The sequence below is a fragment of the Tympanuchus pallidicinctus genome, unplaced genomic scaffold, assembly GCF_026119805.1.
Source record: "Tympanuchus pallidicinctus isolate F22 unplaced genomic scaffold, pur_lepc_1.0 scaffold13, whole genome shotgun sequence".
In the NCBI taxonomy this organism is placed as follows: domain Eukaryota; kingdom Metazoa; phylum Chordata; class Aves; order Galliformes; family Phasianidae; genus Tympanuchus; species Tympanuchus pallidicinctus.
The window spans coordinates 8,557,215-8,582,569 of record NW_026294648.1 but is presented as its reverse complement, the minus strand read 5'-3'; the positions used below and the strand labels follow the sequence as shown (position 1 = coordinate 8,582,569).

General features: G+C 45.1%; 1 protein-coding gene and 2 long non-coding RNA genes across 4 annotated transcripts in view; 2 read left to right on the top strand and 1 right to left on the bottom strand.

The window, feature by feature from the left end:
- The window catches only part of LOC128075826 (uncharacterized), a 42,284-nt gene extending 31,583 nt beyond the window's left edge, over positions 1-10,701 (top strand). Inside the window, exon 5 of the long non-coding RNA XR_008204126.1 lies at positions 10,691-10,701. This is a non-coding gene — a long non-coding RNA (uncharacterized LOC128075826). The remainder of the gene's footprint in view (positions 1-10,690) is intronic.
- The window catches only part of LOC128075822 (gamma-aminobutyric acid receptor subunit beta-4), a 66,906-nt gene that overhangs the window by 18,781 nt on the left and 22,770 nt on the right, over positions 1-25,355 (bottom strand). For both annotated transcript variants that reach the window (XM_052672905.1, XM_052672906.1), the window contains exons 3-4: positions 20,575-20,642; positions 3,357-3,577 (exon numbers count right to left, since the gene is read on the bottom strand). In XM_052672905.1, coding sequence (XP_052528865.1) covers positions 3,357-3,577; positions 20,575-20,642 — 289 coding nt within the window. The remainder of the gene's footprint in view (positions 1-3,356; positions 3,578-20,574; positions 20,643-25,355) is intronic.
- Positions 15,725-24,572, top strand: LOC128075825 (uncharacterized). Its single transcript, XR_008204124.1, has 3 exons — positions 15,725-15,783; positions 20,394-20,523; positions 22,069-24,572. It is a non-coding gene; the product is annotated as an uncharacterized LOC128075825 (long non-coding RNA).

Genomic DNA, 25,355 nt, shown 5'->3' with positions numbered 1-25,355 from the left:
CATCCTGCAGCAGACCTCAGTTGCTAGGAGCATTCCTTGGGTTGGGTCTGAGTTCCAGACCCCAGGATCTGGGTTCCAGACCCCAGGATCTGGGCCATCTGATAGCTTGGGGGAATGGAGCTGGGAAATACCCGTGGCAGCCCCGCATCGCCTCCCAGCACAGCCCGTGGCTGTTTATGCATTTCTTTTGTCAGAGACCTGGCAACCAGCTTTTAATCCTAGCCCAGTGTGAATTAATTTTGGAGTAAGCTTTTGTATCGAGTGCTTTCCTAAGATGTAGCTGTATTACATCTGCTGCTCTCCCTTCATCCACTAATTCGCTAATTCTATCAAAAACAAGCATATGCTTTTCTGACACACAGCTTCCACAATGAAACAGAGCAGTGGAATAAAGGGCTTCATTTACTCATGGAAACGAGTTATCTGAGGCTTGATCTTGTCCTCACTGAGGTCAGAAACAAAATACCCACTGACTTCCACGTGAGCTAACTTGGACCTTGTGGTCTGCTCTGGGGTTTGAGCCTGATCCTGCCTGAATGCTCACTGGAGCCGGGGCTGCCAGGGTGTCATCCTCCCCGCTCTCTGACATCAGAGACTGCTGGAAAGAAAAATGACTGTTGTGCCACAAATAGCACGATTGAGTCACTTTGCTACAGGATCAGCTCAAAGGAGGGGGAAATGGCTGGTGAGAAGGTAGAAGGAGGAGGAGCAGAGCAGTGCTATCTTGCTTGGGCAGAAACAAACAAACGGGCCAACAAATGTTAGAAAAGAAGAACCAACAGAAATTGCCTTCTTCAGCTTTCTTCTATCAGAGCAACTCCATTTTAAAATCCTTTCAAAAATGCAAGACAAGACAAGATGGGCTTCACCCTACAGGAAGGACCTGCACTTCCCTTTCTGTTTGCAGAGCAAGTGTCGGTGCACGTGTACAAAGATAAAGGGAGCACAGGTGAATGTTTAGCTTGTTTTCTTACCTGCTTACACCTGCTGTGCACATGGCTGTGTATTTTTGAATACGTTCACAATTCTTTGCACCTGCAAAACTGTACTTAACGCTTCTGTGGTCAGCAAAACCACAGGTGCAGGAGTCAGTCCAGACTGCAAGCCCTAAAGGAAACGTCATCTGTACCACTATGAATAAATTTTGAGACTTCAGGCATTCAGGGCACCTGGCTTGTCCCCCTGTATCCCAGTGCCTTCAAGGCATTAAAAGCTGGCCACCCTGGCCAGAGGCACAGCCTAGGAACAGAAGTTGCAATTGCTTGCTGCTTCATTTTTGCAGTTGCAGTTCTCTCCAGGGGCAAGAGAGCAGCTTCCAGGAAAACCAGCCAAAAGTTAAAACAACACAGGCAGCTCTTACTATGGCCCTGGAAATAACAGGGGCAAACAGCTGTCATTTTCTTTCTTTTGGCCTGCATGCAGTTTTCCTCAGCTCACCCATTTACGCAGGCGCTGGGAGGGAGCTGAGCTCCCCTGCCCATGCTGCAGGGCCCTGCAGGAGGACAGGGGCAGGTACAGTGCCGGAGGTGCTCATGCAGCATTCTTGCCCTGCAAATCCTCCATGGGCTTCCACTGCTCTTCACCCGTGCAGCAGGGTTCACACTGTTCGCTCTTGGAGCTGATTAAATGGCAGCTGATAAAAATATACTAGATACCAGCATCTCTGCTTCTTTTGCTGTGCAGGTGCATGCTAAGGTCTCCTACCAGCCTGGGGGAGGCAGCTCTGCACTCAGGTGGGCTGGCTCAGCAGCTCCAGCTTCACAGCACTTTGTGCCCCCTCCTTCACAACAGGAAAAGATTTCTGCTCCTACATACCCTGATTCAAAGCATCTTCTTGCCCAGCCCAGCCTTCGTACTTTGTTTAATGCAGCGGAGAAATCTGGGGTAGCCAGCTGGGTGAAGGTTACAATATTTTTGGTGAGTAAAGTTCAGAGCAGTATCAGCCAAGCAACATCACTGGCCCAAGGTCAAGAGATGGATGCTCTTGGGAAAGGAGAGGTGGAATTGGTGGAGGCTCACAGCTGAGCTTATTCCATCTTTTGCTGTATCAGAAGAGCAAGAAGCACACTCTATTCAGAAGGACAATTAAGTGCAGACATCAGAAGACCTACCTACTCCAGCCTGCTCCTTACCACAAGCAGCCACTGCTTCTTTTTTGGCTCTGCCATAGGGAAGCACTGGGTACAAGTCACCCCATTGTCCCTAGCAGAACAATGCCCTGTTTTGCTGTGCCCACACTCAGCCCTGCTCTCCTAGAAGCAGCACTGCTACTTGAAAAGGAGGAAATCATCATAGAAAGTCAGATTTTGTCATAAAGCACAAGGCAGCAGAAGAGCTGATACTGTAAATGGGAAGGGTGGGTGTACCCTCTTTGAAAGAGAAAGGTCTTTCCTCCCCCTCTGCTGCACTGGGACTTAAGCCCAGAGCTGCTACCACAATCACTTGTGAATGTGGAGGCAGGTTGAAAAGCCAGCTGTGAATTTTGGTAGTCGAAAAGGGAATAAAAGAAAAAAAGAAAAAGCAAAAAACACACAACACAAAAAAACACCCACCAAAAAAAAACCCCAAAAAACACAAAAAACAAAAAACTAGTCAAACAAAAAACTGTCAAAGCAGACAAACACAGGGTTGGGGAAACCATTGCCTAGATCTCAGCTACAGTATCTAAAACTGTGCTGCACTTCTACTTACAGCTGCAGACTTCTCTTTTAGCCCCTACCTGCCCTGGCATCTCCACAAATCCAGGTAACACAGCAAGCCAGCCTTCACTGCACTCAGAGTACTTTCAAATTCTGTGGACTGCCAACACAAATCTGTTCTACACACCACAAGAAGTCTCCTCGCTGAGGACCATTCCCCTACTAAATATCGACTTTCAAAGCACAACCATCAAAATTGCTATGATAAAGACAAGCAATTTTTTTTTTTTAATGGTCCAAAAACATTTCTTATATTTCATGGTCAAAAATGACTGAAATGTTTGGATTCAAGTGCTACAGAAGTTAGGTACTGGAGTAATGAATTCTTGTGTCTCTAAGCCAAACTTACAGAAAATTATAAGCAACTGAAAATGAGTTTTTCAAATGGAAGTGAATGCACTGTATAACAGTAACCTGAAAAGCACAGAACCAACTCTTCCCATCTCCAACACCTGTCTATATCAGTAGAGAGATCTTTGGCAGTCTGAAGGTAACAACCATTTCCAGCCTGGAGAAAGATGCTTAAACCTGTGCAGCACCTGAGTATGGCTTGGGTCCCTGTCTGCGCCTTAAGAAAATACGAGAATATCATTCAAATGAAGGAAATTCAGATGATCATTCACAAACATAACCAACAAGAATCCCCCTCACACCTACCTCAGGCCGTACAGAACCGTCCCATCAGGATGGAGCCGAATCATGCGATTCTTCACTGTCACCCCATGCAGAAAGGACTTCTTGTCATTCAGGAAATAGGTGTCTGGCAGCCACAGCTGGTCAGCCACCCGGTTGTCCAGGGTCAAGTTGAGAGGAAGGTCGTTATATGCCAGGCGTTTGTCCCGCCAGCTCTGCTGGAAGTACATGGTGATGGTGTAGTCCTAGGAGAGAAACATGCAGAGACATAACTCAGACCCTCTCTGCTGCCACTGCGGAGACATCTGGTGGGTTTTTACCTTTGCTGGCACCCAGATGCTTCTTTCTAAACCACCATCAGCTGGGGAGGGCTGTGTTTTCTTCTGGGAAAATGGAAATAAGGCAGTTGCTAAAAGCCACTTCTAGTCTGAGCAGAAATTCAGGAAGCTCCCGAGGGCACGTGGAAAATCTTACCTCTGGGTCAAGGATTCAAAGTCAGCCCAGGCCAGCCATGACAAGCTATTATTGCCTGCCTTGTTATACGAGCAGAGTTGGGAGCTCATCGAGATTCTTGGTGAGGGACATATGTGGAGGAAATCTGTCACCAGTGGAGCATGATCGACTGGGTGAGGGACAGTGCCCTAACCATCCTCAGCCCCCGCAGTGCTGTATGTATCTCCTGCTCCCTTCCACTCCAACTGTACAAAGCTGAAGCTTAAAACAGCAGCTAAGTCAAGATTTTTCTAAGGGGAATGGGGAGATGTTTTGTGGCCCATAGCTGTAGCCTTGCAGAAACTACTTTAGATGCTCTACAGTAACTGTATATCCTGGAGAGGCCTAGAGGCCCCAAATCAGCTTATTCACCAAGACATACACAGTGCTGCGGCGCTGTGATGGAGGGATAATTGTTTCCTTCCAGATAAATGAGTGGTACAGGAAGGGGTCTTGCACAAAATGATAAAATATTCACTCAACAGCTCTTAAATAGGCCAGGAGCCAGATTTTTATGGGTAACCAGCTAACAAGATGTAGATAAGGAAGAGGGCAGGGGAAACCACGTGCAGAATCTTACAGAAACCAGTAACTTTTCACAAGTTCCTAAATAAAAAGCACTCTGCAAATGCACGCAAACGAACTGTTGGGGTCAGAGATATGTTTCTTCCTATGCAGATACGGACAGCACAACAGGAGCCCCCTGAACCTTGCAGGTTTGCATGAGGGGCATTTCTGCTGTGCAGAGGAGGGCTGGTGAGGACCTTGATTCTGCACTAACGTCTGGGCTGAGCGCAGAGGCATCCTGCCTGCCCACCTCCTCCCACTTACTTTACTCAAAGCCAGGTTTGGTTACCTCTGAAAACAAGCTCCAATAATCCCACTGTATGTGCCATGGCATGCCAGGGTTTGAGTGCCTAACTCTGATTAAAAGATCTAGACCCACGTGTACATCCAAAAGGTCACGGAGCAACAAATATGTGGTGTTGTCTGGATACAAAAGTTATTTCTGTCACCTTTGCATTATATTGAGAAGAAAAAAAAATAGTGCCTGTTTTCTGGCCTAGAAATTGTTTTCCTATGATTTTTAAAGGACTAAACTCTTGCTAACTCTTGCTTCCCAATCCATCCCTCATTCTGATTTTGGCTAAGGACCCTGCTAAAAGAAAATGTTCTCCCTGCTTACCTCTCCCAGTGGGTAAGGAAAGGCAAGACCTGTGTTGGAAGGACCCACTCTGCTCTGCCCAGCAGCTCTCAGTGAGCTGTCAGCCCTGAGCCCCCTCTCTCAGCCTTTGCAGAGGCTTTGCTCTCTTCTCCTCCTGCTACCTATGTGATGCATGCACAAAGCAGAGGTGAGAGTAGCACGTGGAGCTGGCAGACACTCCAGACCTCCTGTAAGGAGGGAGAGCAGCACATGTTGAGGCCAGCAAAAGCCCCAGAGAATGAAGAGGAGCTTATCTGAAGGCCTCACATGTTAAAATGGCAGTGCATCCTACCAGCTAATGAGGAGAGGGCTGTTAATGTACATCTACAAAAAACAGAATGTGACTGATAGCTCATCCTTTCTGATGCAGTAGAGACCTCAAAACAAAGACAATGTAAGGGGACTTGAACAATGAAAGGCTGGAATGTGGACACAAGAGGGGTATGGATGGAGAAAGGTATCTCCTGCAGAACTCCAGAGAGGACAAATGCAGAGCAACAATATGAGGGTCTCCCATTTTCCCCAGTTAACAAGTAATTGTTATCTGCTACTTCAGCTTACAGAGTAAGCTTCTTTTGTAAACATAATGGTTACTGAGCAATATACAAACAACTAAATGCACCGAAAAAAACCACAACAACAACAAAACAACAGTAGAAAGGCTCTGATAGAAGAAGGAAGCAGCAAGGGAGGAAAAATAGTGCACAGATTAAATACTAAATACTAAGCAGAGGCTTAAGATGACAGCATCTGATTTTCTGCAGTGGGTCACTGTACAAGAACAAGCTGAAGGTAAAGTAATGAAAACAACTTTCCACAGAAGCGATGGAACTTGTTACAAAAGCAGGAGGTCAGCTGCTTTACAGTGTTCTGGAAGGCTCAGGCATGATGTGGAGAAAGCAGTCCTCCAGGTTAGAAAAGGGAGGGACTAACATGCCAGGAAAGGAGAACAGCCCAAGGATGCAGAGCATCCTGCTGCAAGGCAGAAGCTCCAGCTCCCAACAGACAGACACCAGAAGCATCCCTCCTGGGCAGGCTGCTCATAAACCATCAGCACAGCTCCTGGCAGATGTGGATCATTGGAAGGTTAGATCTGATTGGTTTCCTCTGTGTTGTGACCTATACAGACCCCAGTATGAAACCTGACCAGAGGCAGAAGTGTGCAGTCTTGTTGCAGGCTACAGTAGATTCAAAAGCCAGAATTAGAAATCGAAGGAATACTACATGCAAAATAGTCAAATCTTTGCTTAGAATACAGTATTATTGGCAACATGGGTGTCTCCTGTGCCTAGCCCACGTCTCCAGTGCCTTTCTTCTAAAGTGAGAGAGCTTTTAAAGTGAAGGCAACAATTTCAGACTACATTTCACCAAAAACTTGAAAGTTGCTGGAAGCAATGAGGAGAATAAAGGCCATTTTACAACTTACTCCATCTCCAGATGTGCCACTTAATTTTGTCCCCCAGTTCTCCCTCCACCCCTAACTTTGACAAAACAGCTCCCTTTGGAGAAGTGACCAAATAAACGTCCTACCCCATATAAGCAAATGACATATGGTCTCCTTGTCCAAGATCGTAAAAGAACATTAGGAAAGCCAAGATGCTTCAGAAAGAGAGAGAAAAATGGAACATCTGACTTAGTAAAAACCAAGCTGCCACTGCCAGAGACTAATGAACAGTTTGTTGGCTTCAGCTTCTTTGATGATTAAACACCAGCTCCTGTTCCCATCATTCCTGGGAGAGAAATTAAAGGACAAAGTAGTCCTCCAGTATGTTTTATTTTAAGGAGAGGGCAGGGAAAATAGGAATTATTTTTAAGGGAAGGAGAGAATGTGCCTACAATCTTTTGCTAAGAAACAGAGCAGTGTAAAATGCACAAGAAAATATATGAAGGACAGAGCAAGATGGCCACAGTTCTTAGCAAGCTTGTTTAAGAAAACTCCTTTGCCCTCACAATGGATTGTCCATTTCCATGCAGATAAAACAAATCAACGTGTTCTGGATCTTAAAAAGCACCAGTTAATCTGGCATTAGTAAAGGCACAACGACAGTCTTTCCTTCTCCAAGACAGCACTAAGTCTGTCTTAGGCTCTCACCTTTGCCTAGGGCAGGAGGCAGCAGCTCTTGTACTTACTGTGCTTTTCATGGGGAGAGAATTCTGCCAACATCCTGCTTTTAATTTATCTTCTGGTGCAAGCCAGTGCCCAATTTACAAGTCTGAAGTTCTGCATGACAACTGCTATACTTAAAGTGACAACTATTTTAGATATTGTCCTTCTTCCTGTTCTTCAACTTAGAAGGAGAGAAATCCAGAATCTCTTTCCATCTACCCTAATTTTGAATAACCCAATATCTCCAGATATAGGTGACAGGAGAACCACATTGTACCTTGCCAACAATGCAAGGCAACAAATGTGTTTTCTTCTAGGACAGGCTTTGTGCACCTCTGTACAGCAGCTCTTTGTGATCTTAAACTCATTTTTCTTAGGACCTTGGAAGAAGTTTGCATGGAGATGTTTCCCCTCACCAATCTGATCTACTTTTTAGTAATTTGCATGTGTTTAATTGCTGAATGCATGTCCAGAAACTGGGACATATCAGCTGTATCCTCAACAACTAGGGGTGTGCAAGTGAAGTGTCATCTTGTTGCCCTATTTCTCTCCTGCCACACTCCATCTCTATAGCATCTGCACTGGTGCTAGTTCTGCATTATGTTAGCATGCTACATGCTTGCATTTTGCACACCCACAGCAAACCATAGAACGGCACTGCTGGCTGCATCTCATTTCTTCACCCATCTCCCAGCTTCCCCCAGCCCATCTATTTGTACTTCCTAGGAGCTACCCTTACTGCCTTGCAATATATTACCAGTGCCCTGCTGCATGCACATACAGGCATATCTAATATACAGCCATTAAAGCTCAAAAATATGTATGTAATAATCATTTGTATCCAATTAAACATGCAACAACTGGCCTATTCAGCTAAACTGAATTTGAGTGAGACATTTAAGCAGTGACTAATGAAGATACTGGTTTCTAAAGCCCTCAGATGGCTGAGGGGAGAACGCTGAACTATGCCAAAGGAGTGGTGAAGCTGGAAGACCAATGACACTTCCTAAACTCTTTCAAAGGTGCTTCACAGCCTCTGCATGCACCGTCAGAGAATTTTCATTTTACAGTGACTTTCTTACCTCTTTCTTGCTGAGAGCTGCTCAATTCAAGTGATCAACACTCATTATGCTTTCTAGCAGGAACAACACGGTAGCAGTAAAATGCAATTTCACTAAAACATTCCCAGAACTCTTCATTCCTCTGGGCTATTATTTTTGAAGAATTATTATTATTTTTTAATGAAATGTCCTCTTCATCGTCTTGTAAAGAGGTTTATTGGACACCAATCTGGTCGAACCATACTCCAGACAGGAGATTTTCTGAAGCCTTCCAAATAGACACTGACTGCCAGACACTATAGGAAGAGAAGGGAGGAATGGCAAGGAGAAAAGGATACTTCTACATCCTTCAAGGGACTTAGAAGCCCACTGGGATTAGGTACTCTAGAAAACAGTCCTCTCTTCCAGCTCAGTCAATGCTATTCTGTAGGAGATTTTGGGCACTTTAATCTACCCGTGAAATTGTGAAATTGAGACAGTGATGCTAACTTGCCTCTGTGTTGCAGATTAGGATCCTACATCTCTAGGCAAGTGCTAAGTGTGCAGTGCACAGAACTACTCTTTTTTTTTTTTAATTGCCTGGGAAAATAAAACTTGAAACGGAGTTTGTAATTCACTTTGGCATTCAAGACCATCAGTGCAGCTTAGGGCTGCATGGATGAGGAATCATGGCATGAATGAAGCAATACTACTACTTTACATGGCAGAACAAAATATCGTACGTATAGTTCTGAGCACCAAAACCATGGCTCCGTCTGCATTACCAAGGCACACTATGCTTGAAGGACAGTTTTAACCTAGAGAAAGAAGAGTTGTTATTCCATGGTTTAAAAAACAAAACAAAAAAAAAAAACAAAAAAACAAAAACCCACCCAACTGCTGCAAAGATGTTATTTCCCTGGAGACAGTTGGAGGCAAACAAATCCTTTAAATGATGTAAGACATCTAACATGTCTTGGGTGGAATAATTGCCACCACTTGGTTGGCAACTCAGTTGGCGCAAAGTGGCTTGACCAAAAGGCTGCATGGTAGAGCTAATTTCCCTTAGAAAGCACAAGACTTTGATCATGTAGAAAAGGGACTAGGCAGAGATGATATGGAATCAGGCACAGAAGATGCAGACATTTTTCTGGCAACACGGCACTGTCAGGCCAAGTGGGGGGGTATCCTAAAGGGAGAGGATGGCAGCCTGTAGTCTGAAAAACAAGGCTTGCTTTTCAACAGGCCTATGAAAACTTTTGCAAATTTTTGCACTCAAAAAAGCCAGGACTTTTATACACATAGGCCCATTTCTATATCTGATGTGACAGATTCTGCATGAGTACTCTGCATAGCTGTATCTGTGACCTCTACGCTTGCAGATTGTGTTAGAAAAAAAGGGCTAGCAGTCACTTGTGTGTGAGCAGAGAACCGTACAGTCATTCTGGGACAACTGTAAGGTAGAATGATACCAACTGATAACCCATTCTTGGCAATATCTACCATCTAGGGTGCTGACCAGACGGGGTATCATACTTCCAGGCTACCTCTGCTTCCAGTCGTGCCCTTGATTGTGCCTGGGCAGAGCCAAAGGAGCCAGACTGAGCAGCAGCGGCACACAAGATATGGCCTACGCTATCATTCTCCTACTTTAGCAATCCAAGTCCTGGCTGCAGGAGCATAAATCTGATGGATGGGTGCAGTGTAGTTAACTGATGATAGCCTTCAAAATGTAGCTTATGAAACACTCCTGATCCTGCTGAACAAGTCAAGTTTATTACAGGATGCATGAGGCAAAAAACAGATTTCAGCAGGCTGTAGAGGTCCACAAGCAAACAGACTTGGACTTCACGGCCAACTGGATGGCAAAGAACAAACTGCAGTCCTTGTCCATGCTGAATGAGTGCTCTCTGCAGTACCAGGACCAACAGTCCTGGAGCCAAGGAGCTCTATTTGCAGAGCTGGCTGAAAGTTGTTGGCAGGGAGCCCATGTGAGCTCGGTAAATAAAGTATCCAGATAATAAAAATACCCAAAGGCACTGTTTAATTTTTCTGAGGGTTCTGATACAGCCAGCAATATTGCGAGGGAGCAGAAATCTTGCAGACAGGAACATGAGCACAGGGCAAAGCTGACCTTCCAGAAGAGAGGAACAAAAGACACCTGGACAGAGGTTTAAGAGAACCAGGATCATACTGGGGCTGGTGTGTCAGAGATCTTTAAGTCTGCTTGAACCTCATCAACCACATCAAGTTGAAAACTTAAAGAACAAAAAGGTCAGTACTTTGTGTATCCATGACCTAGGAATGCAAAGTGCAAGGGAAGGGAGATGAAAGGCACAAGCTGCCTTCTCCTGCAGTCACAATGACGTAAAAGGAGATCCTGTGGCAGCAGGTTGCAGCAGTGGAAGAGGGAGGTGAAGAGGGAGATGTTTACAGCTTGCAAGATGTAAACATGCTTGGGTTTGCATTTCTCTTCATTAGAGCCTCAGGTGGGAGCTCACAGCATACTGTAAAGAGGAGTGTGAGGGATGTATAAGAGCACACATCCCAGTCTAGTGGCCCTCTGCTCCCTGGCAGATGGAAGGCAGCCACCTGCATGTGCCCTGCAGGCAGTGGTGTGGAAGGAAGCAGGGGTTGTAGGATCCCACCTTTCACTTCTTTTCCTGACAGTTTTCTGGCTGGAGACACCCCGAGAGCCCGCATTTCATCCCACATGCATGCACTACCTCCTTCCCCAAAACGATCCCTTTCATCTGACTAAGAAGGCTTTTCTGGATCTACAAACAGCTCAGCAGATCCTTTCCCTTTCACCATCACTTTTCCTTGAATGTTCATTTTTCTCTGTAGCCTAGCAACTCTGCACAGACTCAGAATATTAACAGCTCCTGTCCCCACACACAATCTTCTCCAGAGGCCTGAAAAATGTGATAGCAGAAAGGCTGAGAGTGGCAGGAGCGAGCACGAGAGATGTAGGGAGCACGCAGGGAGCCTATATCAGCATTCAGAAACAGCAAAGCTATTCAGCTGTCGTATCTGCCACCTTCACTCAACATGTACATAACATATAGAGCTATATATAGCCCCATTTATTTACATATTCAAATAGCAACACGACACGCACGCCCTTGTATTCAGAGCTGGGTTCTATATTGAGGTGCTGGCACTCTTGCGCACGCACATTCCACTGCTGCATGCTATAAATATATATATGACAAGATGTCAGCAGGTCAGATCCACAAGATCTAATACGGTTTTCAATCAACCAGATGATTGAAATCTTTGCTTGTGGGAAGATACTTCTGCAGTAATCTTCTCCAGTGCTGCAGCATTGCTATTGAAACAGGTGGCCATTTAGAACCCTGTTCTCAAATACAGACAGCTTTTTAAATATATATATATATATAAATATATACATAAAGGCTGTGGGAGTTCTGCCTCTAATATAAAAACCGAAGCAGGAAAAAATCATCCAGGAGAATTTTCTGCAGTAACAATTCTAACTACTACAGGAATGCCACAGTGCAAGCTGAAGTGGTTCATACCACTGCCATACAACGCTGACATGTTCAGATCTAAAGATAACTTGGCTTGTTCAGGAACAGATGGAGCACTGCAATACATAGCACTGTTCAGCTGAAAGCGTGCTGCAAACCATATAGCCATGGACTCTCATCCTCTCCAATATGACTTCTTTCCTGCTGTGGGGTAGAGTCATCTACGAAATGCAGTGTGAACATGAAGTCTCTTCATTGAGAGCACAGAATATTCAGATGGGGGAAATCATCCATTGAGCCAGGCATCTGAACTCATTCTCAGTCCTAGAAGTGGGTTTGATTAAGCCCTGCTGAGGTTCAGACTTGTGATACTGGAGGACTTGCAGAGCTGCTCCTTAGGAAAAATGACAAAATGGAAAGATGCTTAATGGGGATGTGTAAATGCTTATACTCAATAAGCAGCACCAGCACATCTTATTAGTGCTGCAAAATCCCAGATTTGATCTAGGAATCAGCCAGTCCATCCAACTGCTTGTCCATATCCAATCTATTCCAGTTGCACAGATAACTGGTTTCCTGCATAACCTCCCATTAATTTATCCTGCGAATGCTACAGGATTTCTAGGAGGAAATCTGCATGGTGGAATAGAAAGCCTCGGGGGGAAGGAGTCATACTCTAGCTCAGCAGCTCCCAGTTTTTCTTCAGCTGAGAGCTTATTTCAGCAAGGCTTCCACAGCTCATTATCAATTGATCTACGTCCATGGTAAAATCATGCAATAAAGCCAACAAAAATATTTCACTCCAGAACATCATTAATGACAAAGACATTAGAGCCTTTCAGCACAAACACAGGGGACTTCATTATAGGAGATGCCATAAAGCTTTCCCCCACTCCCATGAGGACAGATCCAAGCAGGACTGCTGCTTTACCAGATTGCCCTCTGCATACACATCTCAAATCCATGGGACCTCCATTTCAGAAGGAGTTTCTGGCTCCTTGTGCAGGTCCTAGCTTTCTTCTGGCCATTGCATTTGAAGAAATGGTATGGTGATCTTTGGGTTGTTACTTAGCAACTTGACTCTAAGATGTAGTGAATTCATTGGGCTGTCTCTACATGTGGCCAATATCAAGGCCAAAAATGTAGGGAGAATTTTGTCATTGGAATAGAATGATTTGCAAAGTATTATGGAAGATAGATAAGATTTTTCCCTTCTACAAGTTGCCATAAATACAGTACATATTGACATATGAGTCACACTGACCTATTTTCCAGTTTTTAACCCAAGCCAATCTCTTTGTAACTAATTTCATAACCAAGAATGTGGAGTACATCAGGATCCTTCACAACAGTTTGCTTTTTTCTTAACTACTTTGTGCAAGATCACCACCCTATTATGGAAGGATCATGTTTTGGGGCAGGGATGGGAGCACTGCTTGTTTGAATTTCAGCAGCCACTCCCACATCTCATCACACAGAAGTTCCCTCAGACCTGATGCTTTTCTTGTCTCCTTAATCTGTACAGTACCTTAATCTAAGGGCTGTCAAAAAGGACTTGGGGATATTGGTAGATAGCAAGCTGGATGTGAGCCAGCAATGTGCCCTCACAGCCCAGAAAACCGACTGTATCCTGGGCTGCATTAGAAGCACTGTGGTGAGCAGATTGAGAGAAGTGATCCTGTCCCTCTACTCTGCACTGAGACATCAGCTGGAGAGCTGCATCCAAATGTGGAGTCCTCAGTACAGGAGAGACATGGAGCTGCTGGAGGCATCCAGAGGAAGGCCACAAAAATGATGCAAGGGATGAAATACCTCCCTACAAGGACAGGCTGAGAGAGCTGGGGCTGTGCAGCCTGGAGAAGAGAAGGCTCCAGGGAGACCTGAGTGTGGACTTTCAATAGCTAAAGAAGAGCAGTAAGAAAGAAGGGGACAGATTCTTTAGCTGGGTATGTTGTAATTTGACAAGGGGAAATGGTCTCAAATTAAAAGAGGGGGGATTTAAATTGGACATAAGAAGAAGTTTTTTACGGTAAGAGTGGTGAGTCACTGGCACAGGTTGCCCAGTGAGGCGGTGGCGCCCCATTTCTGGAGACACTCAAGGTCAGGCTGGATGCGGCTCTGAGCACCTGATGGAGCTGTAGGTGGAGCTGGACTAGGTGAACTTTAAGGGTCCCTTCCAACTCAAATGAGTCTATGACTTAATTCTGCATCTTTAAGTACAATCAGTAGGATTTCTGAGAAAGTAGAATGTGGTGTGAGCAGATATCCACAAGCAGCTCTTGGCTTTTCAAACTGTGCTGGTAAATCACCTTGAGACCCAGCAGTCTATGATGGGATGACAGCTGGAGGAATAGGCAAAACAAGTAAGGTCTAGAAATAGCAGTGAAGGTGGGTTCTTGCTATGGATTAGAGTTTCTCTCTCCCCTTCTACAACTGTCTTTATTTCTTCAAGCAACACACAGACAATAGGAAAAATAGAAATAGGAAGGGATGTTGCTGCTTCCCTTCAGCTAGCATGGGGTTGTGTGTTTATGTAGAAGTTACTTTCCATTGCTGGAGAAAGCCACCCAGGTGACTGCATGGCACCCTGCAGAGGATACTGCTCACAGCCATAGAGCAGGACCTTCCTTCTCATTCCCTGTTAATTCTCTCCTTCAGGAAAATACCACTTAATATGTACAGAACTGCTACTGTTTGATTTTCCAAGCAAGCAACCACCCAATGCATTACAGCCCTGCATGCAAGTGACAATTGCTGCATGACCTAAGTGGTACTGAGGCAATCATTGGCAGAGGAAGGCACTGACCATTGCCAGCTCCGAAGAAACCTACCATCTCAGCCACATGCTTGCAGTATCACAGTTTAAATGACAGCACACCGAATCCTCTAGCACATGAAACAAAGCACAACTCCTATTTGTCCATGCCACCACAAAATCTGGGTGCATCAGAGCTGTACCATGCTTATGCTACACTATAAGAATTTGGCCCTTCTTCAGCACCAAGGCATCCTCTGCTACCTGCCATCGCAGGAGCCTACAGCAAATCCAACAGGACTCAGCCTCTGCAGTACTATTACAACACACCACCCATTCAGCTATGCACCAAAGATGCATATTTGCTGTGTTTTGTGCTGTGAATCAGGAGATAGTTGAGGCTAGAGGGACACCATTACAGTACTGGAATGTCTTGTCATACTTACAGCATTTAACCCAGAAACCTCTGACTGTAGGTTCTGAATACTTGAACCTTTAAAGCCTTTGCATATCCAGATACATAGAACAGACTGATTGGAAAATATGTTATCATTTTTTCCCCCATTGAAAGTAGTTGCCAACAAAGCAGAATAATTTCAGATAAATATGAAAAACGCTGATATATTTGAAGAGAATATGTGGTAGTATAACATTCGTAGCAGTAATCTCTCCTTAAAAACTTAAGTTTTAAAACTCATGACAAGCATTTCAATGGAAAATCCTCTCCAGGTGTATATTATGTTTTCTGCCTGCTACTGATGTACAGTTGGTCCACTGGAAAGCAATCAAAGGCCAAAAGATGTGCCCGTGCGTCCTGTAGCCGAAGAAGCTGCTGTCTCTCATACCAAGTCTATCCATCTATGCTGCCTTCTTTCACCAATTACATTCAGCACACAGCAGAATCACCTATGTACTAATGTGTGTGAGTTATATTGATTTGGGATTCAGCTAGGCACATTCATACTCCAGTGAAAACAGGATACAAAGCCTGATCAGGACAGATTAATCTACAAAATTCCTCTACTTGGGCCATTTCAGACATTCCTGATAAATGGAATCTTTGACATAGTGGAGAGAATGGTGCACCCCCCTGATGGCAGCATAACAGTCTGTAGGATGATCTTTTCTGGACAAGAACACCCTTACACACCTGTAGTGGAATTGTCATGGCTTGAAGCAGTGATTGAGCACCTGGTGGGAAGGCAGGGCCAACCCAGGGTTGCTCAGGTGCATGCAATGTACCTAATGACTAGAAGGTGTGGAGACAGGATCCACCCCTTCCCAGACCTCTTTTAAGGGTTGGCAGTAGAACCAAGGGCATCTTACTGAAGCTTCTTGCATACCCGAGGTCTTCTGAAGGTAAGCAGTTTTTTTTTTTCTTCCCCCCCCCTTTCCCCCCCCCCCCCCTTCACTTTTTTCTGTGGCTATTGCATTTGAGCTGTCACTTGCTGCAGCTGGGGGTCCTGCTGCTCTGCTGTTGTGTTATGCTTTCCCTTGTGTTACAAAACACAAACCATCTTTTTCCTTGGTTAAAAGGAAGTTTAACACGCTTGCAGCTCATAGCTTTCCAGGGACGTACATTGCATACCTCTTGAACAGGGGTAACTTATCTTCCTAACAAGACAATTTGGTTTCTTCGGTTTCAATCAAACTTCAAGAAACTAGGAGGTATCGTGTCTGCTATCTGCCTGTAATTTCCAAGTGATCAGCCGATTGCTGGCTCTCCTGTCAGGCAGCAGTGTGGTGAGAGGTGGTGATAGAAGAGTAGGGAACAGGAGGCAATGAAGTGAAATATCGAGGTTAGCTTTGCCAAGCATCCTGCACCAGCCACTAACCTCTCTGCACTGCGGACTGTTGCCCAGCAAAATGTATCACCAGTCCCACAAATATCACTGCTTTAACACCTTGTATATCCCTGCAAATGGTTCTTTATGGAAGCCTTGCTTCTTATGCTAGCCCTCTACAATAATCCTCTTGTAACTTTTCAACTTGTCACCAGGTTTATAAAACTTTAAAGCTAGTGCTATAACAAACTGAAACAATGTTATTGCAGATGTAGGAGAGCATCTTGGGATGAATAAATTATAGGAGCCACGAAGAAATCATGATGACAGCGGCTCCATGCTCCAAGTTGCTTATGGTGTGCAGATACACAGGGGGAGCAGGTTTAGGAATGCAGAGATCATAGGGCAGGGAAATTGAAGCATTATGAAGGATAACCATCTCTTCTTCTAAACACAATATGTCTGGTTGTTTTACTTAATGAAATCTTTCATGAATGCTTGAAGGGAATCTGAACTGTCTGGTACTGGAAAAATACATCCCTGAAGATAAGGAAGGCAAGGCTGCAGGTGGAAATAGCAGCTTCCACTCCCACCCTGCAGCAAGTGGGCAGACTGGGCCAGTTCTTCAGCTGTCTGCTGAAGGGCATGCAGGAAAGACTTCCAGCTCCTGAAGCAGTTGATGCTGGATACCATCAGAGCTGGATCCAACCGAATAACTTCCCCAGCCTGTTTCCTCAGAGGAAACTAAGAAGTACCATCCTCTTGTTCTTAGCAGATCCACTGAGCTACAGAGCATCATTATGAAGGTGTTACTCTTTTCAGGCTGCCTTTAAAATCCCAACTTGCAAATTCATACAAGACCTGAGAATTCTCCAACCAGGCCTTTCATCTTCATGGATCAGCACTTCCCAGAGGATCTGCCACTCAAGTGTGCTCTCCCCAGTACCTACTTGGCCTGGCCCCTGCCACCTTTTCCCAAGCATTTCAATTGATGTCACTGATCTTGGCTCAGCAAATAATCCTTCTAATCAATGACAAGAACAGAGGCTGCAGCTCAGCATTGCTTAGCAGAGCTAAGAGGAGAACACAGCAATAAAGCATTACTTGAGCAAGTGAGCTTGAAAATACGGCTGGCCACACACAGTTAGCAGCTGTGGTGAATGAGATATCATTTTTTAAAATAAGGACAATAGTTTTGGTCCCTCATGATTAGGAGATCATTACAAAGCCAGCAGTGCACCTAGGAGCCTCTTTTAACCCAGTGTGACTCCATCTGCACTGTACTATGTCACGGTGTCAGGGCATGGCCCTCAAGAAGATAAGATGCTTTGCCTTTATACAACAAGGAACCAGGAGACACTGAGCTTGTACAGGCTACTGCAGTGTGTTCTGTGGTGTCTGGGAACTTCCAGGGTAATGACACAGTTGTGTTGTCTTTGCGTAGCCCTGTAGCCTCCAGGATTGAAATGTCATCACATAATCATTTCGGCAATACCATTCCCATGGGAGCAGAGGCAAAGAGTGTCACTTAGATTGTGGATGGAGCTGCATTCTTCTAAAGCACCACATCCAGCCGAAGTCCTGTGGAAAACAACTTCTTGAATCATGCTATGGCCAGGCACTGGCAGCACTTGTTCCCTACCATTGTGCAGCCAGTAAATGCCAGGAGTCCCAGGGACAGGCACATGGGAGAGCTGGGGGTTCTCCTCAGCCTGCCCAACCCATTGTTCCAGAAAGGATGTCTGAGGATTAATTAATTATCCTACAAGGGGCAGTAAGTAATAACACTCCTTGTGGAACAATAGAAGCTATTTGGTTGCCATGACAACTTGGCTCCACTTGTGTGCCTTTAATTTATTCATTGCACAGTCCCTTCCCCAGTCACACACAATGCCAAAAAATGCCTTGTTTTTCTTGCCAGTCACCATGTCCAGAGCAGGGGTAGGACATGGCCCTTTCCCCAGGGCATCTGTCACCCAGAATGATGCACGTAAATCTCTTCTGCCTGGAAAACTGCATCCCATGAGATTCTGCTCCCTGTAGGTTTGATTTTGATTCTCATCATTTAACCCCTTTCAAAGCCTCCTTGCTACATTTCTTATAGGTCTTGATCTTGAGTGGGTTATCCTGCAAACACAGGCGGGAAGAATGACTAGGAGTTTGTGTGCTTGTCAGCCTCTATAGAGAACCAGGAGATAATCAGAAGCATGGAAGCGACATGCCATGGCAGCATCAACAGATGTGTGGCTTAAGCAGTGTGTAGTGCTCACTCTGGTTGCAGCCATGCCATGATTACAGAAACACTCAGTGTCCATCAGCAGTTCTGCCCACATTCTGTAAGACTCAGAGTGATGTGCAGATGAAGGTCAGAGCAGGTTAACCTGCTCTCCCCTACACTCCACAGAGGTTTCTCTACAATCTTAATCATACACTTTTGCCCCAGCAGTCCTTCTGCAGAGGAGATATGGTGTTCACTGGAACGGGGAGAGCATTGCTCTCACGAGGAAAGGGTTGGACATATTGCTAAGAGAATGGCTGCTAGCACAGTATACAGCATGCCTGACTACAGCAGGTGTGTGGCAAAAGACTTAAGACCTTACAGCCCATGGACACACCTCCAGCAGGAGCTTCATCTTGAACTTGAAGCATTTAGCTCTCTTCTGATATCCATACAGGAAGATCAGGGTAATTGTAGCACTTAAGCTGAGAATAAATCCTTCACTTCCTGCAATTACATTTGTGCAATCTGGGGTCTTATACAATATTTCCAGACCCCAAATTTTTCATTCTGACTTTAGCAAGGAAGGTGACAGCTGCCATGTAGGAAAATTCAGGTCCAACTTGAGACTGGGGGAGGAGGTGACTTAATGTTGAGCTTTGTCCTGACAGGCAGGATAGATGGAACTGGGTTAAGCCATTTGCCTTTTTGAAGTTGAGCTTAACCTCAAGCACAGTTACCCAACGCAGTAGGGACTGAGAGCGTTACCTGAATTTTTGTATGTACATGCTGCTCAGTGTCACTATTAACACTGAGGTGTAACGTGCCATACACGGAATGATAGTAAAGGTTGGACTAGAGAAAACAGGGCAGGGGAGTCCAGAATCAGATAAATAGAACAGGAGCATTGGGAGATCAAGATTTTAACAGTCCTGAACAGCAAGAGCTCTAAGCTGGCCTAGGACACCCTGCATGGGTCAGGAATGAGGAATAGGACAGCTGCTGCCGAATGGTCCCCATGCATCCTCATGGCATGCAGAGGGACTTGGAGAAAAAGCCTCTGGGCAGGAGGGAGGAAGGTAGGTCTAAGTGACAGATCAATGCAATGCAATGGGGTGAAATCTGTTATCTGAGCAGAGAACATTTTTTTTCAGTGGTAGGAAAAGCTCCAGCCTATAAATGCCACCCCAAGCAAGCAGATTGCTCTAAGATGCCTCCCTTCCCAGTAGAGATCTCTAAAGAAATGCCAAATCACTACCAGAAAGCATACAAAGCCACTGCCCATTTTCCATCTTTGCAGTCACAGGCTGACTGTAAAGCTACTCTTGCTTTTGTGCCACCAGAAAAATACAAGCATCTTCTTTGAAGAAGTAAGCATTAATGGCTAGAGGAAATGACTGGCACAAAATGAAAAGAGATGAGAGTCCACGCTGGATAAGTTGTAACTAGTTCCAGAGATGCCAGCCAAGTTTCTTCATATTGACAGATGACACTCAGGATGCTTCTCTGAGCTAGTGAATGCTAACCTTTCCAGGACTTGTTTCATCAGGAAGAAAACTACAGTCCTTCAATCACATCACAAATACTACCAGCAGATACAGGCATGTACCAGAGGTCCATCACACCAGCCTTGCTTTGTGAGGGCTTAATTTCAGAATTGTTTTGGTCTGGAGCTGGGCTGTGGGGCCAGTAGTGACACAGGCCAATTAGTGGGTGGAAAAGCAAGGCTCAGACAGAAACCAGAAAGAAAAGTTTGGAGACCTCATTTGGTACAGCCTGGTGATGTGCTGAACTTTCTTTTTTTATCACACTGCACATGAAGAAATCATGCTTGAATTTGTTATGCTTTAGTGATGAAGAGCTGTCTCAAGCCATCGTACAATATCTCTCGTAATCCTATGTCCAATGAGAAAAAAAACGCATTTTGTATCAGAAATTACAACTTTTCTCCAACAACTTCCCAATAGTTGCAGGGAAGATCTGCAGGAGGAGCTTAAGGAAGCAAAGTTGACTGGCCTTCTTTTCGTCAGGGCACCCTGGCAGCTCAGGTGACTCCAAGGAGAGATTGTCTTGGATGTGCATCTCAACCAGGAAAAGGTAAAACATTTTATTAGCCTTTTGTTCTGTTTGTTTTCATCCCAAACTCACCATGTTGACTTCAGAGATCTGGTCAATGCTGGAGATATGGATGCTCATTCCCACTGTGACAGGGTTACCTGAAAGACAAACAGACTAGGTTAGGACCATATCCAGGCTCTCTCCTCCTGCCTTCTATTACAGCACTGAGTAGAAATGCATGGATGTGACTTGAAGCAGCCTCACATTCTGCAAGTACCCAGAATTTCAAAGTCACATGTGCTCAGATTATTAGAGAAGAATAGATTTGTCTGACTCCCAGCTTGATTCTTTAATTCTTGGAAGTTAATCACTCCCCCTAGTTATACAATTATCTCTAGTTATTCTAAATAACACCTTCAGAGACATCAGCAGGCTTTCAGAGGTCTTGCAAAAGGTGTTGCTGATTGACTATACACAGAACAGAGCATCAAATCCATGCAGCACATAGGCAGGAAAGATACTCAAGCTCACTTCTCCATCCTCCTGCCAGCACTGCCATACCAAACAAAGCCCAGATGAGTTTTAATACCCAAGACACCAGACAAGTAATGGAAACAGATCCATTAAGTTAGAAACTAGCATTTCTACTGTGGCTTTTCAGGGAAGCGAAGAGTAGTGCTGGGATTAGAGAACAAATTCCCCATTTTACCATTGGCATAAGGGTACACCATCCTTCACTTAAGCTGTGAAATGATTTGCAGAGAGATACGCATCCGCTGCTGAAACTAGCACAAGCTCTACCTACAGCAGCTAGGGATAAGATTTGAGAGCCACCAGTCCCCTGTCATCCCCACTGCTCCACAGTCAAACTCAATTCCATTGCAGCCAACAGTCCTCTTCTCACATGTGCCAGGTAGAAAATGCTTCCTTGCAGTGTAGTACAAGTGAGGGAAAGGCAAGCAGCTCTGCCACTCAAGGTATTAACTCTTCCATGGACTCATTAGTAGATCTAAGTGCTGGAATATTTACAGATAATCATGAAATGGCTTAGAAAGTAATTAGGAGATTGGGGTAGAGGGGAGAACCACACAACTGGAAATGAAGTGATTTTTTTAATTATATGTTTCCAGAAGTAGGAAAGTAGTGTCATTAGGGCTGCCTTGTGATTGGGTGTACTGTTAACCAAGACCCTCTGCTGCAAATTAAGCAGCATTATCTTTTAATGGAATATGAACAACACTGAAAACATCAGAATCAACAACTGTAATTAGACCCTGCGAGGCAAATCCCCTGAAAGAGGCAGTGCTCTTCTGCAGCACTCCTGGCTCGCTGTCAGTGGTGCCAGGGACAGGGTGCTCAGGAAACCTTGCAGAGCCTCCAGAAATCCCCATGCAGGCTCCCAGCCACATCCTTGTATTGCTCTGCTCATCTATTACAAAGGAACCAGGTGGGAAAATAACCACAAGTTACTCTGTGACAGCCAACCTTCTCACATCCTGCGCTGTGCCAGAGGCTGACAGCAGCACCAGTAAAGCACTTCAGGAAGTCTCACTTCAAGTAGTTTGTCTTTTTTTCTGCACTCAGGACCTTGTAGTGATAGCAGCTATGGCAGGAAGTATCACTGCCCTGAAGACCTTACTGACTAATTGGCTGCAAGAGGAAAGATGGGGCTGTGTCAGGGCTGCAGCAGAGCTGGGGAGAAGCCAGCTCCTGACTTCTGAGCCCCACTGCTCAGTTAATGCCAGTGTTGTTTCCTCCAAGAGATGCCCTGCTGTCTTCTTTGCTTCCAGTTTGTCAATACTGGTGAATGTGGTACTGTGGTCAGGTGTCCTTTCCTTTCTTGGTGAGAGGAAAAAAAGCTTTTCTTCACCCCTGCCATGCAAGCGACCCACTGAAACAACCGGCCTGAGTGGCAATAGGAAGCACTGACAGCGGTGATATGCAAATATTTGTCAAATGCAGAGACTATCCAATCTAATCTATCTGTCTAGACATTTGTGCTGTGTTCATCACCATGGTATCTGAGTGCCTGGGGTCATGCAGTGACTCAGTGTCAGAGCTGTGGATAAGATCCAGACCTTCCAACTCCCAGCTCCAAGACAAGTGCTGGAGCGGAGATCATCGTGCTGCTCCCCATCAGCCTGTGCTCACCCGCACCCAGAGCTTGTGCCCAGTCAGCAATGTTCCCAGTGGCCACTCTGGGCACTGCCAAGACCTCTATACCCCATCCATCACAGCAAGTGGGAAGCTTCATGAGCTACTTCCATCCCCTGGGATATGGATTTGTCAACTCACTCCAGAGATGAAGGTATGCAAAGATCTATATTGGATCTACCCTTGGCTTGATTGCCAGGAAGCCATTTTACCTCCATTCTAACTTGAAGACTGCCCTTCCACCTCCTCAGGACAGCACACGTGCATACACAGCCAGCAGAAAATACTCGCTCTACCTCTTACCACAGCCCAGAGAGAAACTAGATCGGCTGCTGTCCAACATTCAGGCTGTAAGTAGTACACAGAATAAACAAAGGACATCAATTCTGCCAATGTTAATAGCTTCAGGCAAGAGGGATGCAAAAAGTAGGGTATTTAAAATACAGGATAACGTCATCTGAATTTGTTCAAAAGGCAGAGCTCTGCATCTGCAGATCTGAAAAATGCAAAAGAAAACCTGATATTAAAGATTTATGCTTTTATCTGCAAACTAGACCTTTAGCCCTTAGAGAAATGCTTATGCCTTGGAAAGGTTTGTAGGCAAGTTCACAAGCGAGGGACAGTGAGAAACTGCCTCTTCCATCAGTGAACAGCACTGCCATGCATCTCCATTTCTCACCACCACTGGAGAAGTCACCAACATTTTGTCCTCAAAGCAGTTTGACGTCTGTGAAAAATGTTCTCAGGGGAAGTTGGAAGGAAAGCAGACAAAAGAGTTATAATAAAATCAGTCCTTTTTCTGCAAGTGATACTTGTCAAATACAAAAACAGCCAAGGTAGAGAACAAGTTGTGCTAATCTGCAATATTTTTCCAGCAACCAGTTATTACTTTCACATTTTATTTTATAATGTTTTAAAGCCCCAGAACCCAGCATCGTGTTGCTACAGAAGCAATCCCTATAGCACAACTGCAGAGGAAAGATCAAGCCTGTCTGCTTTCACTGCAGCCAGGGGTGATGGCAGCCTGGATCAAGGCATTTCTTCCAGTTTTCAGCCTTGTAGTTCAGCCGCAGGAGGAAGCAAAATCTGTAGCACAAAATTCAGTGTATGTAATGTGCCTCCAAACACAATATGGTGACTTGGGCAGCTGGACTGCGCCGTGGTTCACATCGCCCTTTCTTCACTCCTAGCCCAGAAAGTTAAACTAGAGCAAGTTTGGATTTCTCTGCCATTAGATTTCCAACTACAATATAGAAACAGTCAAAGACTCAAGAACAGTGAGCAGTCAAATGTAACTTATTATCTACTAAAGCCACATCACTTTTATAAACTACAGCCAGTGCTTTGAAGAGCCTGGTTCTTGCATCTCTGAGTATGTGAACCTGGCATTGCTGGCACAGCAAAGGCTTGCAGTTGCTAAGGGACAGGCTTCAGCCTCAAGTCTACGCTCCAGCCCAAACTACAGGAACAAAGGGTTGACAAGGATCTTGGGAGGTGGCACAGCCCACATCCTTCACAGAAGCAGACTCAAACTTAAAACTTCTTTAGTGGAGGCTTTCTTTAAAACCCCCAGTATCAGAAATTCTCTTGCACCCCTGAACAATCTCTTGCATTTGACTGCAATGAGAAAGCTTTACTTGAATATCCAAATTAAACCTTCTCTGCAGTACAAGCGTAGTTGATTGTCTCATCATCTCCCACCCTCCCCCCCAGTGATAGTGAAAGAATAAATCAATCATCCTTCTTTGACAACAGCTTTCATGTACTGAGAAACCATGACATCCTTCTCCCTCCCCCACTAATACTGTCTTTCCTAGATTAAATGCACCTGAATTCTCCAACCTCTCCTTGGAGGTCATGTTTTCTAAAGCTCTAACAATTAGTGCTGTTCTCCTCTGGCCTTTTGCCAATTTGTCTACATCTCTATTTTAAAGGATGGTAGCCAGACCCTGAAGTAAAGATGACATGTCATCAACACAGAGGGGGAAAAAAACAACCTCCAATGTACAGCATTCTCCTAAACCACTTTGGGTATACTGCTGTCCAGAAACCACTCCAAACTCACTGCTCCCATCCTGAGACCTGCTTGTTTTGAGTAGGAGTTCAGAGATATCAATGGAGCAGCCCTGTTCTTAACATTCAAGTGCATCACATGTAGAAGAGAGGGAATGTAGCACTGTCTTTTGGCCAAGAGTGAGGCTCATCCAATCTCATATATGCATGAGTCCCAGTGTTGCCTGCTTGCACCCTGCCTGTGGCATTATCATTCTCCAAGATTGCCTGGGAAGATCATGGAGCAGATCCTCCTAGAAGCTATTTTAAGGCACGTATGAGACAAAGAGGTGATTAAAACAGCATGGCTTCACCAAGAGCAGATCTTGCCTGACCAATCTGGTGGCCTTCTACAATATTGATGGCTTCAGTGGATGGGGGAAGGGCGATGGATGTCATCTACCTGGACTTCTGCAAAGCCTTTGACGTGGTCCCTCACCACATCCTTCTCTCTAAATTGGAAAGGTGTGGATTGGAGGGATGGACTGTTCGACGGATCAGAAATCGGTTGTCTGAATGCAGCCAAAGGGTTGTGGTCAATGGTTCTGTGTCATGGTGGAGATCGGTCACAAGCGGTGTCCCTCAGGATGATGCCCTTGATTAGCGACAGACAGTGGCATCGAGTGCACCCTCAACAAGTTTACGGATGACACCAAGCTGAGTGG